The sequence below is a fragment of the Orcinus orca genome, chromosome 2 (assembly GCF_937001465.1).
Source record: "Orcinus orca chromosome 2, mOrcOrc1.1, whole genome shotgun sequence".
NCBI lineage: Eukaryota > Metazoa > Chordata > Mammalia > Artiodactyla > Delphinidae > Orcinus > Orcinus orca.
Window position 1 is genome coordinate 2,043,279 of NC_064560.1, and position 18,989 is coordinate 2,062,267.

General features: G+C 51.8%; 1 protein-coding gene across 4 annotated transcripts in view; it reads left to right on the forward strand.

The window, feature by feature from the left end:
• The window catches only part of JCAD (junctional cadherin 5 associated), a 74,875-nt gene that overhangs the window by 31,969 nt on the left and 23,917 nt on the right, over nt 1-18,989 (forward strand). Inside the window, exons 1-2 of one of the 4 annotated variants that reach the window (XM_004278654.3) lie at nt 2,707-2,824; nt 16,711-17,052. In XM_004278654.3, coding sequence (XP_004278702.2) covers nt 2,709-2,824; nt 16,711-17,052 — 458 coding nt within the window. In that variant the 5' untranslated portion in view covers nt 2,707-2,708. Of the gene's footprint in view, nt 1-2,706; nt 2,825-3,194; nt 3,907-12,321; nt 12,445-16,710; nt 17,053-18,989 lie in introns of those variants that run through there. The other 3 variants (XM_033403498.2, XM_033403499.2, XM_049706467.1) reach the window with 3 other exon arrangements.

Sequence of the window (18,989 nt, forward strand, 5' to 3'; positions counted from 1 at the left end):
AGGAAAGGGGTTCTCTTTGCAGTCAAAATAAAACCTATGCAGGTGCTTTCTGAGTTACAGAGACCTGCCTTTTTTTTCTAAAAACAATAACAAACATACGTATACACGTATACGTGCGTGTATATATAAAAGGCAGAAGACCACATATACGCACATGGATACACAGCTGGTTCGCACATCTGTCCACCACCCCTGGTCTATGTACTGGTGACCAGTGTGGGAAATGGGCGCAATGGATTTTCCTCCCCAGCTTCTACCTTCATCTGGGGAAACACCATGCTCCCGTTCACCTCTGTTTTCTTCCGTTTATAATTCAGACACCCACCCCTCATACTCATGTGCCTTTTCTATCTTGCCCTCTCCCCTCTTCACAGCGGTATCCCCAAATCTGCAGAAAAGTCTCCCACCTTCTTCCTTGCTTCCCGCTGCCCCATCCTCATTTTTTCATTCTGCTTGTTCTTCTGAAACGGCCTTAGTCATGGCCGTGATTAGAGCAGGGCCAGTGATGTGTCTGTGCTGAAGAAAGAGGGAAGGCAAACACTCTGAACGAGGTTGTCATGATAAAGAGGCAGTGTCAGGAAACCACAGGAATCTTGGAAATCATGAAGTCATCTTCTCCAACATCTCCAATATCGCAGTCCCGGTACCTCCCTCTAATGAAAGCTGCCTTTGCCCTACCTTTCTGCTCCCACCGTTTCTTTCTGAAGAAGCTTTATGTGGGTTAGTTGAGTTTGTTTCTCCCACTGCTTCAGTGTTGTCTTCTGCTGCAACTACACAGCATTTCAGCTACATTAGGAAGTTTCCGTGGGGCTGACCCAGAAACCCGAAAATATAACGTTGTTCTATGGGGAACCGTGTCCTGATCTCAATGCGCTGGTTGATAAATGATCCTGCGGGAACATTTGGCTTCGTGTGTGCGCATATGTGTACTGCTGGGCACATGTAGATGTTCCACACCCCAAAAAGTTATTTCATTGTGTTGACAAATTGAGGACAAACGGGAGTGGTGTGTCATTGAAGCCGTCTATCCCTGAGAGATGCTTTTATGACAAGAAGTAATGTCACCGCTGTATATAACTGCGATTTCCCAGAAAAGCCTCTGCATTTTATTTTCTTTGCTTTTTTCTCATCTTATTTTCCCAGCCCGGAGATGATCGCCTTCCTCTTTGCCTAAGTGCAACCTACCAGGCCTTCAGGGCGCTCCCCGCAAAGCCTTCCCACAGACCACTATCAGGACAGGTGTTGGCGGTAGGAGCTAACATTTCTGCGTTCTTACCATGTGCCAGCAGTATGCTGAGTGCTAAAAAAGGCATTATCTCACTTAACTCTCATGGCTTCCCTATGAGGTGAGCACTGTCGTCGTCCCCATCTCAACAGACAAGAAATTGAGGCTCACGGAAGTGAAGTGACGCATCTAGAAAGTGGGAGAGCGCCCGGGATCAGGACCCAAGCCGTCTGCCCCTTGAGCTCCTGCTCATGCAGTCTGCTCCCATCTCCCGGCCCTGGTTTCCTCGGATGCACCACGGATAAGGCACGACACAGCCCTTGATCATATTCTCTTTCTTTCCCAGCACTGGCGTGTTTGGCTTTTTTTTTTCTCTCTCGTAGACTGCACACGCCTTGCGATGAGGGTTCAGAATGAGAGTCTTGGGCCAGATTCTGAGATTTGCTAACTGTGGCGCCTCCCCGAGACCCACCATCTCAAAGGACGGTGGTGAGGATTAAAAGAAAATAATGCATTTGAAGGGCTCAGCCTGGGGCTGCCCGCGGTGAGAGTACAAACGACTTTAGATATTATTGGTATGATGGCAACGAGCACAGCCCGAAATCCATAGCGGGGCTGAACGTTTTTCTACCAATTCGTTCTGCAGGGGTCCCAGGCTGCTCCGCCCACCCATCCTTGCCTCAGTGAAACTGACTTAGCCAATACCCTCTCCCTCTCTGTGACTCATCAGCAAAGTTGAACGCTTTGTCTTTTCTCTGCCCTCCGAAGTACAAGGACTTTTGCCACCACAGAACTGGCAGCAGCCTGATCACTGCTTCGAGAGAGGTGGAGGGGGCTGGAAGCAGGTAACTGCTCATCCCGCTGAGCTCCACCTCCTCCAGGCTTCAGGTTCCTCATCTGTCAGAGACGGGAGACAGGACGGAGCCGCTGACCCGCCAGGGCCCTGGCAGCCTCCAGCGAAGGCTCCCAGGGCTCTGCTTTTAAAGAAGGCGATCCCAGGCACTAAATTGTTGTCAACTGTCTTCCGCTCTTCACGCCTTTCCCGCGTGCCTGTTTTTGTGAAAGTGTGTGTGCATGAGTGTGTTTGTGTGAACCTGTGTGTGGCTGTATGTGTGTGTGTGTGCATCTGTGTGTGTGTGAATATGTGTGTGTGCTTCTCTGTGAGTGGATACGTATTTGTGTGTGTGTGTGTGTGTGTGTGTGTGTGTGTGTGTGTGTGTACATTCGCACAGGGTTGAAGCAGCCCAAACCAAAGGGACAGGAAAGAGAGGGAAGGGTGGCCCGCTCACCTGTGCCTTCGGCGGGGCGGGAGGAGGCCTGAGCCCTCGGCTCTGCGTCCGCCGCTCGGGTGCCGCCCTCCGGCCGGAGACCAGAGCCCGTAGGCCGCCTGGCGGGCGGGGAGGGGCTGGGGGCGGAGCGAGGGGGTGGGCGGGGGTGATGGGCGGGGCGGCCTGGGTGGGCGGGGCGGCCGGCGGCTCCGGGCATGCTCGGCCGCGGCGGCAGCGAGCGGGGCGGGTCGCACTGGTCCCCGGCGGGCCGGAGCGGCGGCGGCGGCGGCGGCGGCGGCGGCGGCGCGGGGCAGCATGAGGGAGCCGCTCGGTAAGTCCCGGCATCCCTCGCCCCTCCTGACTCCCACCGCCCATCCGGTCTGCTCCCACGGCGCCTCGCCCCCAGCTTCCCGCGCTCGCCCCCCAACTTCTCCAGCCCGGACGCGACTCGGGTCGGCGCCCTCCCCAGCCCGCCGCGCGGCCTCGGGCGGGGGGCGCCGCTCTGCTGGGAGCGCGAGTCCCCGCCCTCAGGTGCCCAGCCCCGGGCGCGCGCTGCCCGGCCGGCGCCGAGGGCCGCGGCTGGCGTCGGCGCGCGTGTCGCCCCTCGGCGCGGGGGGGCCCGGAGGGCGGGGGTCGCTGCCGGGTCCGGCGCCTTCGCGGGCGTGTCCACCCTTTGAGCTGACAGCCGCTGCGCGGGGTCCCTGAGGTCCCGGTTCCCACGGCCCCCCCGCGCCGCGCCATCTCCGCCCGGCCGCGCGCGCCCGCCGCCGGGGGGTCAGGGCCGCCGGTGTTAGGGCGCAGATCGCCGCCAGTGCCCGCGGCGGCTCGGCCCCCGGCTGCGGGCGGTGAAGCGGAGGAGGGAAAGGGAAACCGGGGGGGAGAAGGGCAGGGCCCCGCCCGAGAGCGCCGTGCGCCTGGCTGACCAGCTCCCTGTGCGGTCTGCAGCGCGCCCGCCCGCCGGGCCCGGGTCTCCGCGCGCACCCTCCGCGCCCCGCACCCGCGGTCGCCAGCGGCTCGCCCCCGAGGGCCAGGGGTTTCCTGCACGCCCGATCTACGGCTCAGGGCGCCGCTCTCGCCCCCGAAACGGGCCAGAGCAGCCGAGCGCCTGGGATTCTCCTAGGGGTTTGGAAAAGCAGCTGTGATTTCACTACCGAAGGAAAAAATGGAAACGGGAACTTGACGCCCGCGCAACCTGGCCGCGCCCCAGCCCTCGCTCGTACGCGCTCTCCGGGGGCCGAAGGCTTCGGGGAGCTAGCTTAGGCGGGTTCCTACCCCCGCCCGTCCCCTGCCGCCCTGGCCACCCCGTGCTGCGTCTCCCGCCCCGGCTCTAGACGCCTGGCCTGCTGGGGAGAGAGCGGAGCCGTGCGGACCACACAACTCGGAGGTCTTCCTTTCGTCTTTTCAGTTTCGCAAGTGTGTATCCCGGGGATCTGAGATGCGGGTTGGACGATGGGAGGGGATTCTTGGGAGGGGGAGTGGGCCAGGGATTCAGGCGGCCAGAAACGCTGGGGTGAAAATCGCAGACGCAGTCGTCTGAGTGGGGAAAACTAAAGGGAAGCGTTGCCGTCTGTCAGGTAGTTTCAGAATTTAAGATGAATGGATTCAGACCGCCCAGCAGGGCAGGCGAGTGTAAGTTTGTTTGGAAGTTCCACGCAGATTCTATTTCGAGGAACTCGTGTTGGTTTTCGTGTAAAGTGGGGAGTTTGGTAAATTCGTTCGGTTTTCCGTAATGCTCTGTGGGCTTGGACTTTATATTTACCTTGATGGTAGGTGTCTAATTCTTGGCCACCAGCTGAACAAGCTTCCTGAAGGGCTCCAAGTGTTATCAGGGCAGGCAGCGTGCAGCAAACGGTTTCCCTCCCGCTAGAGGGGTGAGCAAATATTTGTTGAACAGAGGCCTTCATCTGCTGGGCCTTCCTCCAGACTTCACCCGCTGTTGCAGAGATGGGAAGGTCAGGCCTTTGGCAGGCCCAAGAGATTTAGGGGGATTGGGTGGGTGGAGGAATCCCGTGCCAGAAAGGAAAAAAAAAAAAAAAATTTTTGTCTTTCCACCTCCTTGGAACATAACTTAAAATGCCGAGTGTCCACATGCTCTGGAGGGTTTGACAGGCTAATCAGAGTTATCCAGTAACGCATCTGAGTAAGTCACAGATTCCAGAGACATTGGGCCGTAAAATTTTAGCTATAAAAGGTAACTGACGACTGGAGGTACACAAGGAGAATAAATAAGGACCAATTTTTCAGTTAAAAAAAACAATAAAACCTTTGAAAAGATCCTTGGAGTCTAATCTTTAAAATGCAGTTTAAAACTAAATCTTAGAAATGCTATGAGTAAAGAAAGCCCGGCAGTCTGCAGCCCCAGCAGGTTCTCGAGTTTGGGAGGACCGCAAACACGGGCCGGGCTGTTCAGAGTCCAGCGTTTCTCTGTTAAAGAGCTTGGCGGGTCTTCTCGCTAATTAATCTAAAGAGAGTTTAGAATGCAGAGCGTTGGAGTGAAACAATTGTTCTGTTGTGGTTTTTATTGTGAGAAGCAAGGACTACGTCTCTGACGTCCTCTAGGCCGGTGGCTGAACCCATTACTGCAGTTTATTTGGCTTTTCAGCAGATGTTGTTGTTCACCTTTTGCATGGGAAGTGTTATCTCAGTCGTTGAAACCTTGCTATTGTGCTTTGTTTCGAGGGCGGGCTGACTTAGGGAATGCAGCACGCGCTAAAGGGGCGCTCACTTGCTAAAGCCAGCAGCCCAGAGGGGCTAGAACAGTCTCCAGTACTTTGGTATAGTCTTTAAACGTTACATGTCATTGAAACATACAGGAACCGTCCGGGTGCTAAAACCTCAGTTATCTTGTTCTGAATTTGTGATGTTTTGTTTAGTTTGGCTTATTACCTTAACTTTCTTTAACTAAATATATTTTCCAGAAACTTTCTAAAGGTAATATATTGACAGTTGGGGACCGCCTGGCCCAACTGACAGAGCCTTTTATTATCAGACCAGTAAATATCTTTGTAGTTTGCTGCTTTTTGGTTCTCTCTCTAGAGCCTTCTCATTCAGCTTGTTTCTTCTGTGTGTAAGTCTAAGAATTTAGATACTATTATAAAGACACCAAGATACATATTTCAAGGAGGGAAAGAAAAGGGAGAGAGAGAAAGCAACTGTGTATAGGAAGACTAATTGGAGAAACAGAAACCAGATGGTTTTATCTCTTGACACAGTGGGGCTTGGGGGCACTTTTACTTTTTACTTAAACGCTGAATTTTTCAGTGTTTATTTCTAGAATAACATTATATGACTTTCGCAATTAGAAAATAAATAATGTAAGAATTATATGAAATAATTTAAACTAACATTTTTAAATGTTGGCTCTTTTATTCGAAACAAAACGAGCGTGTTATACGTTTAATAGACGACTTCAGGAATCTTTGTTTGTGGAGTTTGATGTCTATGGTGATAGTGGAATTTAATTCTAACCTATTATAAGTTTTACAGTTGTTTTTGCAAATAGCCAACAATTCCAGAAGATTTAAAAAATCGTATCCAATTTCAGTCCTTTTCTTAATGACTGCTAATCTTTTGGAAATGTTAATGAGGTACTTAGGGTCTCTTACAAATGGGTGAGGTCTCCAAAGCAATAATTGTGTGACAGGATTTAGAGGTGAAAGAGAAGATCTGTGTGTGTGTGTGTGTGTGTGTGTGTGTGTGTGTGAATGTGTATGTATGTGTGTTCATACAAGTTGTGGTGAAGAGACAAAGAAGTTAGAAGAGATAATATTTATGAAAAAAATAAAGTCTGTAATATTTGGTACTTTATTTTCTTCTCTTTTTGAATCAATGCCTTAATACCAACCCAACCCAGCAAGAGTAGTGTTCCAGGAACCTTTTGATCTCAGACCCAAGTTTTCCATCTCGTTGTTTTTTGTTGTTGTTGTTGTTGTCACCTTAAAGAAACTTAACTCCATGACGGTTGCCCTACTAAAAACTATTACTTCCCAGGTTCAATATGCTTTTTATGTCTAAAGAGGTTTTCACCACTTGAGGGCCCTGGCAGAGCTGGTCATCCCTCTGTGGTGTGGTGACGACAGTGTGTGAGAACTTACTGTCCCAGGACTTAAACTGTTGAGCTCTTTATTTAATTATTAAGACTGGAAAGGGAAATGGCAATCCTCTTGCTCATAATAAAATGCATGGCTCTATCATCGAAAAAAACACCAAAAAAAAAGCTGTAGAAAGCAATAAAAATCCATGCCTCAGTTAGCAACATGCCTCAGTCTGGTTTGTTTTGTGTCTTGGCTATTCACCTCTTGTTTAAAGAAAGTACTTTGTTATATATTAATCATAACATTTGACCAAAAAATTGTCAGTTGAAGAAATATTTACAGTCAACTGCCAACAATTTGAGGGACTAATTGCATCTTAAGGATGGAATGTCAGCAAATGCAACTGAGAACGTTTTCTAGAAGAGTAACAATGTCTCATCGAGACCTTTAGAATGCTGCTTGTAATCTTACATACAATTCTATCAGCAGAATGTGATTTTGAGCCTGCTATAATCAGGTTAAGTATATCTGTAGCAGATAAGACGCAAATACCATATACTAGACCCTCTGAGCCTTACGTAATTTACTATTCATTTATTCTTTTCTTCTGTGTCACTTTTATGCTCATTGAGTCTTCCAAATATGCAGTACGTTTTCAGTGGTACATTTTCCTAATCCTACCTATGTAGCTTTTTGTTTTTACGGGTTTTTTTTCCCTGATGATGAAATAATAATAAAGTGTAAGAAAGCGCCAATATTTGACCGTTTTTTACCCGTAAAACTTCATACGGTTCGATCTACTCCATTTCATGACAGAACATCATAAAATACAGTAAAGTATAAATAAGGACATTGTTTTAAAAACTCAGAATCCAATAGCACTGTTGCTATTTTAGTATGTTTCCTCTTCCCCACACTGTGTGTGTGTGTGTATACGTATATAAATGAAATTGTATTATATGCACTGAATCTAGGCTTTTATCTACTTAACACGGGACCAGGAGCATTTTCTCCTGTGCCGTTATGTATCTGAAAACATCATTTTATACACCTGTGTGCATATTATAGTCTACCACGTGGACGCACCAGAATTTTAACCATCCCTTAAATGAACAGTTAGTTTAGCTTTTTTTTTATTATCATAATTAAAACTTGGATAAGTTTCCTTATATAAAACTTTGTGTGTATCTGGGATGATTTCATTAGGGTGGATCCCAAGAAGTGAGATTATTAGTCTATAGGGTTTCAGATTTTTAAAGATTTTATAACATTAATCACTTTTAAGAAAGGAAATAGCATTTACCTACAGATCCCTGCACACAGTCATACACAAATAGGAGAACCCTTAAAGCTCACTCACCGTGTCCTCACCAACAACAGCTGTTGCTTTCTAGAAGCTTCAATAATTTGAGAAGTGAATAGTGGCATTTGGGTTTGATTTGCGTATCCTTGATCACAGGTGAGGGTGAACGTTTGGTTCGTATTTTTAATCGGGTATTTGCCCCTTAGTTTTCAGTGCTAGGCAGTTGTTAAAAAGGCCGAAAAGTGCTGGCTGATTTCGTGAGTTTATTAATATTTTGTTTCATTTCACTGTCTAGCGGAGCCTGCTGACCGTCAATACGAAAAGATGGAACATTTTTATAAATGGGAAGGGAAGAGGCAGTGGAGCCTGTTTAGGTACCATTCGTTCGCAAGCCTCCGCCTCTAGTGATGAGAATGCCTGAGTCACGCCTCCCAGCCTAGGAGGTCCACAGGTGGGGGTGTGGGCGGGGCTTGTGTGTCTTTGTGTTCTCTGAGCGCAGGGCCTACACACCCAGGGCAAAGCAGGTTGCAATCAGTGGGCATCACTGCGCTCGGGGTCTTCTGGGAGCGAGGGTGCTGGGTGGTAGACTCCCTGGCCTTACCTGCGCCCTCCTCTCAGCGTGTGGCCGCTTAGCTCTGCTCTCTGGGCTGGCCTCTGTATGGGTGCTACGTACGAGGCCAAGGTCAGAGGGTCTCTCTTCCTGTGACCCAGTTAGCTTTGTTCTGTGTCAGAGCCACAAGCTGTATTCTCTTCACCGGGGCCGGCTGACTTAGAAATGCACGCTGCTCATCACAGGGGAGAAGAGGCTAGAGAGAGGGGCGATTTCTAGAGCTAGAAGGACCCCGAAGAACCTCTAGTTCAGTCTTCTTAATTTACTTTTTAGGGAGAAGACTGAAACCCATGGGTTCTCTCCTTTTCTCCTATGCATCGTCTCAGGCCCCGTTCCACACAGCAGATGTGTATTGAGCAACGTGCAGGAATGGAAATTAGTCCCTACAGCGAGGGGGTGGACGGCTCAAGTTCATGCTCCAATGCTGATGGGTTGTTAGCGGTGCTTTCCTAACCTCACCGTCCCTTCAGCCTGGATATAAAGGATACAGCTGCTACTTACAGAACTTAGAAGCCCACCGCGGAGTAAGACGGCTTTAAGTGGTCTCGTTCGGGTTCTTTGGAAAGGACAAAAACTCTGATGAAAAGCCATTCGAGAATGATTTGGGCACAAAGAAATTTTGCAGGAATAAGTTGGTTAAATTAAAATCGAATGACCTGTCATCTTCTCCAACCGGGAGTTATTTCCGACTTCTGTGTTTCTCCTAATGAAAGGACCATTACCTTAGTCACCAAGACCAAAATCCATTGTACTTCTTCCCTTGAAAGTTACTCTCAATAATTTCCTTCATCCCTTATCCTCTCTGCTACCACCCCTGCACATTACAAAAGAGGGGACTTGTGACTACTTGTCCACACGTCTGTCCTTGTTCTGACCGTGTTAGTCCTTCACTTTCCTGCCAGAGTCAGTGTAAAGCACCTTTCCTTTATCTGCCCAAACCCTTCTGTGGTTTCACACTGTGTGCTCATTTAAGTCCAGATCCTGTTATCGTTGCAGATAAGGGTGGCTGTTTCTTTTTTACTTTTTTTATAAATTTATTTATTTGTTTATATTTGGCTGTGTTGGCTGCACTGGGATGCGCGCGGGCTTTCTGTTGTTGCGGTGAGGGGGGGCTACTCCTCGTTGCAGTGTGCGGGCTTCTCACTGCGGTGGCTTCTCCTGTTGCAGAGCACGGGCTCTAGGCACGCAGGCTTCAGCAGTTGTGGCACGAGGCCTCAGTGGTTGTGGTTCACAGGCTCTAGAGCTCAGGCCCAGTAGTTGTGGCACGCGGGCTCAGTAGTTGTGGCTCGTGGGCTCTAGAGCGCAGGCTCAGCAGTTGTGGCACATGGGCTTAGTTGCTCCGCGGCATGTGGGATCTTCCCGGAACAGGGCTCGAACATGTGTCCCCTGCACTGGCAGGTGGATTCTTCACCTCTGCGCCACTAGGGAACTCCCAAGGGTGTCTGTTTCTATGCAGATAATTTTTTTTCTCTTAGAATTTAGTTTTTTTCTGAAAGTTACAAGCTCCCCTCCCATCTCTCATACGTGCAGTTTGTCCGTTTTTCAGCTTCACACGGCAGCTTTTATGAGAACCCCAGGTCCCCAACCAAGAGCCTGGAACCCAGAATAATTGAAGAGGTCTGCTGAAGGTCGGAGAGCATCGTGTGGTGTATTTGTGAATGAATCGTGTTACTGAGTATTTGAGTGTTTAGAAGTCAGTGCTAGTACGGCCATCAAGACGTTGCCATCAGCGAGGCATGAGCCCTCGTGTGTGTGCATGTACGTGCGTGTGTGTGTGGTGTGTGTGCTCAGTGTACAAGGGAAGCATCGCCTCGAAGAGCCGTCTCAGTCCAAGAGAATAAAGAATTTTTTCCTTTTAAATATAGTTTTCATCTTCATGCCACCATGTCTTCTCTCCTTTCTTGTTTATATTTATGCATTATTTGGTAAATTGGGAAACTTCTGTTGCTTATTAAGGAAGGAAATTTAGAGCCTACAATAGTGCACGGGCTGTGAAGCTGGACAGACCTTGGTCTGACCCTTGGATCTGTGCTTGCAGGCTGTGTCACCTTGGACTCTCAGCCTTGGTTTTCTCGTCTATAAAATGGAGACGTTCATATCCACAGCAGGACATTTACTGGGAGTAGAAAACAAAGTGCGCCAGGCAGCTAGCAGAGTAGCTGGCAGACTGCAGATGCTCGGGGACGGATGATGTTAGTATCTTTCATGCGCTGCTATTCTGAGCTTATGGAACAGGCTCTTCCTTCTGCTTTGTACAGAGAGAGTTAATTGCAGCGGTGGCAGGGGGATAAATTAACCACAGATTGGAAGATGTTCTTGGTGAATTCGTCATGCATCTCCTGGAGGGTATTTGAGCATCTTACCACCTAGCCCAAGCATCCTCAAGGGGAAGAAAAGTAATAGAATATAAACCTAGTGATGTCATGACTCAATCATAAAACCCAACCCGGGAAACTGAGCTGTTCAGCATTGTTATTCCTCTCCCTCCCCCCCACCCCTCTAAACCACCTAGATCACAGCCTGTGTGCTGTAAGCATTTCTCTTTGGGCCTCATCTCATGAATTTCGTCTAATCTAAACCAGTCCTGTCGAGGTGAACAAGAGAACTGTGGACTGAACCCAGTCTTCTCACCCAGCTCACTGTTCCTTGTTTTTTATTTCCTTCACTGTTTCTTCGATTATTTTTGGAGTCTTGATGCTTATAATTATGCATTTTAATAACAGAACAGAGGGGGAAAAAGCAATAGTTTGCATTTAGTGTAACTATTTTTTGGTGTGTTGTCGCACACTCAGCACAAAAGTTTTCCTCTGTAAAAAGAGACTTGTTATGAATCCGGTTTTCCTTCTTTGTATATACTGTCCTACACAATTTGCTTTAATCCAATGGCTTCTGTCGCTCAACTCAAGTTGTATAAACGGGTGAGAGGTTCTCTGAGCCGGGTGGCCAGGTTGGGCCCTGATTTCTCTTTGGTAACATTGAGCAACGCCACAAAGTCCAGTAGAAATTGCTCTCCTGACATCCTAGTAGCTACTAGAAGCCACACGCTTTTCTTTGGAATAAGCGGCTTGGAAGTTGAGTCACTTGGTAAAGGCCATCCGCCAAGCAGAAGCCAGGATGGAAAGCGAGGCCCTTCTGCCGAGAAAGCTCTCTGAGCTGCTCCGTTTTCGCTCTGATCGGGTGGAAGTCTGCAGACAGCTTCCACCTGAGATGAGAAGAAACAGCCGAACATACGCCCCCCAGAGAAGGAGACCCACCAGGACACGTGGCCCTTTTGCCAGGCCATCAGGTTTTTATTGGGGTGGCAGAGTTTTTCAACCGGTTTCTCAATTTTGTCTTTGAAATGATGGACTTAACTCTAGCAATTTGTGGGGCAGAGAATAGTAGGAAAAGATGAAAAGAGCCATAGTGAACTCAAAAGAGACAAAATGCTGCTTCCTGGCTCTCTCCAACCAAAAAGAATAAAAGCGGCAGCACTGCAGGTCCAGTTCATGCTGAGGGCTCCTTGGTGGCCCTCTTGGCTCCTGCTACACCGGGTTTTATCTGTCAACCAGTGATGCTGTGTTCCAAGGCCTCAGGTCTCGAGCCCCAGGTAGATCACAGGCAGAGCAAGGAAGCAGCAGACTGTCCTTTCCCTTAAGGAGGTTTATTTCTTTTCGTCTTATGCTCTTAAGAATAGGAAAGTAGCTTCACTTAGTTGCTGTGACTTTTCTTGAAAGGAAATTGTTGATAGGACAGAAGAGGTGTATTTGCTGTTGAGAACAGAGCAAGGAACTTGTTAGACTAAGGAATTTCTCATAGCTTGATGGGGTCATTGAACTTGACAGAATTTCAGGGGTCACCTAGTCCAGCATCCTGACCAGCGCAGGATTGATTTCTACATCAGTGCTTTCCAAACTGTAGGTTGTGACCGATTCGTGTGGCACTGAATTTACTGGGTAGTGGCCAGCATGTTTCAAAAGTGAAAATGGAAGAGAAAATATGAGAGCACCCGTCAGGATGTGAGGGTAAGTACTTTCCCTTTCAAGTTTTGACTAAGGTGTGTACACACACCTTCAGTGGATTTGCTGTAAAAACAACAGAGTTGACAAATCCTTGACCGCCACTGAAGACTCTCCCAGCCACGAACTCCCCCCTTTCAGAGGCAGCCGGGCCCTGATGGACTGTCCTGTTAACACGTGTGTCCTTATCTTAAATGTCTTCTCTGCATTAATGGTATTCAGATAGTCATAGAATGAAAAAGATACTGAAAGTGGGCTCCTTCGTCTCTGTCCTTGTGTCCCGGGATTCCTCCCCTGAGAGTGTATCTAGGTACCTGCGCTGACTGGACTGCTCTTTATTAGATGTTCCACTATGAGTATTTGACACAAGGTGACAAAGTAGCAAAGAAAAAAATTTCTTACATGGACTGGCTGGAAAATCATACTCACAGGGTGATCTCACAGTGCAGCTCTACCTTGAGGGATTTGTTTGGCTTAGAAGCGATCTTCCAGAGGCCTCCCTGACCCCTTGAGAGCCTGGGTGAGGGTCCCGTCTCTCCTCCTGTCCTTGTCTCCGCCGCAGCGCTGTGACACTGTGGGGAGGGGCAAGCTCCCGTCGGTGTGCATGCGTGTGCCATGCTTCAACGACCCGTTTTCCTGCTGTCGCCACAGCGAGCCAGTGAGCTGCTTCTCGAGAGCAAAGAACGTGTCTCGTTCATTGTTATAGTTTCAGTGTCCAGTGCATCCTAGGCCCTCAGGAATTGTGTTTCCACGTTTGGGACTCTGTAAAATAACATTTGCTGTTGTCAGTGACTCGGAGGGCGATGGAAGTGTCCCTTCCTGGAAGACAGCTGTCTGGGTGATGGAAAGCGGGAGTGACTTTCGAAATCAAGAGTCACATCCCAAGTGACACGAAGGGAATCAGGAAGGGTCTAGTGGTCACAATGAATAACGAAGGTGAAAGCTTTTCATCGGGCAGGTAACCCTTCAGAGACAAAGGAGACATCGCTGCATGATGAACGCACTCTCACATTTGTGCACGAGTTACACTTTTCCCTGTACTTATGTGGCCCTCAGAACGGTCTGGTGAGCCAAGAAGAGAGTGGCCATTTTGCAGGTCAGAAAACTGAGGTTTGGTGTGGTTCATGACTTGCCCCCGGGATCATGGCTGGGGCTGGGTGTCAGCACCACCATGGGGATGAAAAGTCTCCTGCCCGGGCCCTACAACAACGCAGGTTTGACCTTCGCGGGGCCGCAGATACACAGATTCTTTTCAGTAAGCGCCTCCTTACAGGGTGTGAGCCTGCACGCCCAGGCTCGGTTGAATCCGCGGATGGGGAACCGAGGATACAGAGGGACCCTGTGTACAGAGGCCTGACTGTAAAGTCACCCCCAGATTTCTGATGACCTGGGCGTCAGCGACCCAAGGGTCCACTGTACACACACATCTCTCCAAGTTGTAAACCCTCATGTTATAATAGCTTGCGTTTATGTCCAGCTTTGCTGTGTGCTTGTCTGAATAGCAGCCCTTTGGGCTGGTGGGCAAGGGTGGCCTCGGGTGCCATCCGTTCAGAAGGCCGCTGTCTCAGGGCTGGGCAGAAAGTTTGAAAGGGCGCATCTCCTCCTCAGCACCTTGGCGTCCCCTCCTGGTGGCCAGGGGGATTGCTGCGTTAGGGACAGGCCAGCCCTTCTGCAGTAGGTAAGGATGCTACGGGAAGGACACTGAATCCGAGAGGGGTTGGGACCACCGCGTGGCTATTGAAACTCTGTCTGAGGGGAGGGGTGATGTTTGGCCTGGGGTGGAAAGGAGGGAGAAGACCAGGCTCTGAGTTGGGGTCGAGAAGTGGTGAGTGCCAGCCAGAGGGAGAGGGGTCCTCTGGGGATTGGGTGGGCGCTGGGCATCCCACCCGGGCGGCAGGGCCTGTGGGTCGCCCCCTCCCATGGGGCCCCACGGCCTGCGTGCCGAAGCTGCTATGTTTCATTCTCCTGCTCCCCCAGGCTGCTGGCCTCTGAGGCCGAGCAGGTTACGAGTCCCCCCAGATCAATACACTTTTGACCTCAAACCTCTAAGGTCAAGTACGGCTTGTTTGCGTTTGGGTCTTTTTTGAAAGGTATTCACGGCCTGGCCTGAGCTGGCGTGCCACTTAAGGGTTTGCTAACTATACTTACACACAGACAGAGCCAGGATGGAGCGGTTCACCTAATCCCGGAAGGACAGTGACCCACGGACCTTTTCCTTGAGGGTCATTGCTTCTTACCGCTCTCACAGTGCATTCTGTGGTGGACGCCGGCCTGCTCCTCTGCGTACTGGGTGGCCAGTTGGGGTGCAGCGCACTTGGCTTTGCTTTTCAAGAGCCTGACGTAGTAACGGAGAGAGAAACTGAGTGTCCTCGGACCTAAACTCTAACTTTAGCCGTGGTGCCAACTGGCTGTGTGACCTTGAGCCAGTGAGTCTGGGGACCCTAGTCTAGGCTACCAGGATTCTGTTGCCGTGTCATTTCTTTACTCCTGGTATGACGGTACCCCAAGTCTATTTTAAATGCCAGTTCCCCATCTCATACACATGCATGTGCAGTTTATGGAGTGAACTCCTAATCATTCTTCAAAACCTAGCTCAAATGTCCCTTCCTCCCACTGTGCATTCATTCAACAGTGATTTATTGAGAGCATACTCTGTGCCAGATGCCAGGGGCCTAGCACTGAACAAGACAGACCTTGCCTCCACGTCCCCACGGCCCTGGGTTTGTGATGGGATCCCTTTCCTCTGCAGTCCCAGCCCAGGGCCCGGCTTAGTGGAATCGGAAGGAACGCTCGCCTCTCTGGTCCTTCCATCTCTCTGGCCATGTTGTACAAGCGCCCTAGAAGACGCACAGCAGCAGGGTCAGGAGTGGCAGAGTTGCTGTGGAGACGGTTCCACTAGTAGTACAGCCACGGCAGGAGCTTGTGGCTGTTCCGTGACGTGTAGGTACCTGACGGAACCACAGACTTCCACAGTCTGGTCCCCTCACCCTCTCCGTGCTGACAGTGGAGACTTTGCTGCTGCCGGGCCAAGAGTGTGATGAGCTGAGGACGGGCACAGTCAGCGGGATCCTGTGATGGGCCCCCGTGAGAGGTCCCGTCAGCAGGAAGCACGTGCGCCCCCTGCGCCCCCCTGTGCCCCCCTTTCACCTGCAGGCGGGCGGCAGGCATTTCCTGGCCATTGTCTGCAGGGGCTGCCACGGTGCTCGAGCTATTTCCGTCCACCAGCCAAGCGGGGCTGGAGCTGGCCGGGCTCTTCCAGGCCCGCTGCTGTGTGCTGCTCTCCCAGACCAGCATCACAGCCCAAGGAGAGGCAGCGGCAGGTCTCACCAAACCGCCTTCCACCCTATTAGCGATGGGAAGACGCAGGAAAGAAGATTCTCTGGTGTCAAAGTAAACATGGCAGTGCCACGCCTGTGCACGCGTGTGCCTTCTCGTAGGGCTCTGTCCATTTCCATTCTTCTTGGCCGGTACCGTTGTCTTAGGACAGTGTGTTTGGGGAAGTTGCCACTGTTAAACTAAGGTGCCCTGGCAGGATTCGGACGTGGGCGCCCTGGGCTCAGAGGTGCAAACCATCTCCCCAAGATAACGTTGCGGAGGGATTTGATTCTTACAGGTTTCGTGTGGGAAGGAACTTGGGATCGTGTAGCGCGTTGGGTGTGTAGGCTTGGTCAGCGTTTCTCATTAAGGACTGAAGATCTATTTTCAGCGGCTAGTTACCCACTCAGATTGCGTCTGCTGAAGTGTATCCTGGCCCCGGGTTGATTAAAGATCTCGCTCTGCCCTCTTGGAGCAAAAGGTGTGTCTCCAAGATGAAAGCAGGGAAGTACAGTAAGATTAAGCTGGGAATGTCTCTTTTTAGCAGCATGGAGTAGTAATTGCAGCTTCCGAGTCTCTCTCTTTGTTTTGTCTTCTCTCCGGTGTGTGTTGTCCTCCGATGTCTGGGCTGTGGGCGCTGGGGACACTGTCAATCATTTCATGGCTTAAATCGCTAGTCCGACTCTCCCGCCAGGAGCGGCCATCCGAGGGCGCGGTCCCCAGCGTCGGCGCCCCGCCCTGGCTCAGCGGAATCAAAGAACAGACGCCACCTCTCTGGTCCACGAGGGGCCAACTCACCCAAGCCCAGGCTTGAACGAGCTGCAGGAGCCCGCCTTCCCTTCCTCTGCTGGCACCGCACCCAGGGTCCGGACTGGTCGGGGTCGAGGGCGGGCGAGGCACGGGGCCCCAACGGGAGTCGGTGACGGCTCACAGATACTCTCCTTCCTTGTCCCGCAGTGTGGGTCCTGCCACCACGACGGCCCCGGCGGCGGGGCTTGGACGCGGCCCGAGCGCTATGTACAGCGTAGAAGACCTCCTGATCTCCCACGGCTACAAGCTGTCCAGAGAGCTGCCGGCGCCGCGCAAGGATGATGGCGAGGGGCGCCAGGCCGTGAAGACCCGGGCGCCGGCGGGCCCCGGCCTGCTGAACGGGTGTGACGATGGCCCTGCCGCCTCCCCACGCGGCCAGGCCTCGCTGGGGACCGGCCGCCTAAGCGAGCCCGACAGCCGCGGCCGCGGGCCTCGGGGCCTCGGGGAGCCCCCGAGCGCTGCTGCCGCTGTGCGGATTTCCGAGGCTGGGTAAGCTCCAGCTGAAGCCAGCGTTCCCCGTGCCCCGGGGGTCTGGCAGTGGGTGTGTGAGTCCGTCCCTGGCCACCTCCGGTGGGGCTGGGGGGCCTGGGAGGGGGGGAGCAGAGCGGCACAAGGCGGCGTGCGCAGGGACGCAGGGCTGGTGCAGCGGGCGTTTAGCGCAGAGTGGCCGGTAACCGAGTTGCGCCCGCTGGCGCGGCGTCTTAATCCTCAGCCGCCTCTTTGTTCCCGTGTAAGCTCTTCGTATCTCCTCAGCCAGGAATCACTTAAAAACACTGGAGAAGCCAGTGTGTGTCAGGCACACATTCCCAGCACGTCTGCTTTCTCATCAACATGTTTCACCACCTTGTACCTCGCAGAGTTGGGAGACGGATACGCCTCCTCCACCCGTGCCGAAGCAAACCTTTCTTCTCGCGTATCCGTGTAATTCCACTGGCCTCCACCCATCTTTTCACAAACGCACACACACGTGCACACGCGCACACGCACACGTGCACACACGGGCCCTAGTGTGGAGATCGCGTCTGAATACAGCTGCGTCTGTGGGTGTTTTCTTAATAACCAAAAAGAGGGTGGACCCGGGAGGGTTGGTGGAGGAGGGGGGAGGTAAATTAGAGGGAATTTCGGCGGCTTTGCCCCAGAGCCTGCGCGGGAGAGGACTCCGCAGCCCTCACCCGGCAGTTTCAACCTAGGGGAGCCCTTTGCCATCACTTCCTAAAGCTGTGTTTGCCTTTAATGCTGCCCGGGGACCAGGCTCAGGCCGGGGGAGGGGCCGTGCCTACAAAGAGCGCGAGGCTGGGTACAGCTGGGCAAAATGGACCACCCAAACAGGTGGGAGCAGAGGCCTCTGTTTAAGGGAAGCAAACAGACATGCAAACGAAAAGGCAGTGAGTCTAGTCCAAAGGGAATGAACTAGCTTCCACGGTTACAGGTCGCCTTTCACAGGGAGGATCTTCCTTGTTGGTCGACAGCCTTCAGGGGAGGGATTTTGCTCTTACAGGTCGGAGCGTTCAACACCTTGGTCACTGAGTACAAGCAAAGGGGCGGGCCCCTCTTCACACCCCGTGGAGTAGAAGCAGGTTTGTGTTGCCAAGTCAGAGCTGCCTCTCTGTGGAGGGCGAGGTTGTCACTGATGGGGCGGGTTCAGGAGGGCGCCCAGGATGGAGAAGGGCTTGAAGCTGCTTTTTTTTAACCTTGCCCTTCAAAACCTGCCCTTATGTCCACGACTGCCTTTGCAGCCCTGTCCCCTGAAAAGCATGCCCACCGTGGGTTTTGGAGGAGGGTGATTGCGGGTATGTTGTCCGAGAGCCAGGACAGCCTTAGCTGCTGCTGCACAAACGCGTTCTGGGTTTCACCCCGCCTCCTGTGCTTCCGGTTCTGTGCTGAGCACACCTGCACCTTCCGCCCTGGATTTCAGGGCACCGAGGCTGTGCCCTGCTCCCCCTTCTGCATTTCCTGCAGAACTTGCTACGCGCTGGGCACACAGTGTGTCCAGTATAAGCCCAGGGATTCAGTTCATCCACCCAGCCTCGTAACAGTTGTTGAGAAGCAGAAGGTTTAGTTTCTAACGAGGTGAAGACGATGGCCTTGGAATCCCTGCACACGTGCCACGAGTGGGGTCCATCCCAGTCCAAAGGGCTGAATCAGAGATCAGAGTTGGGTCCCGCTCGGGAAGCAGCAGAATCCCCTGGAGGATTCCACGTGGGCAGTGAGGCTCCCAGCCCCGTTCACAGCTTGCTCAGGATTCCCTAGCCCTGTGTGATCACGGGGGCCTGGGAACCTCAAGGCCCTCCATCCCAGCCTCCCTCAGACCTGTAGGCGCCTTTCTTTCTGTCACAAGTGAAGGGCTCAGCTGGGTTGAGAGCAGCGCTGGGACGTCTTTGCCTGTCGACAGAGTTCTGAGCGATCTGGCCATTCCCCCCCGGTTC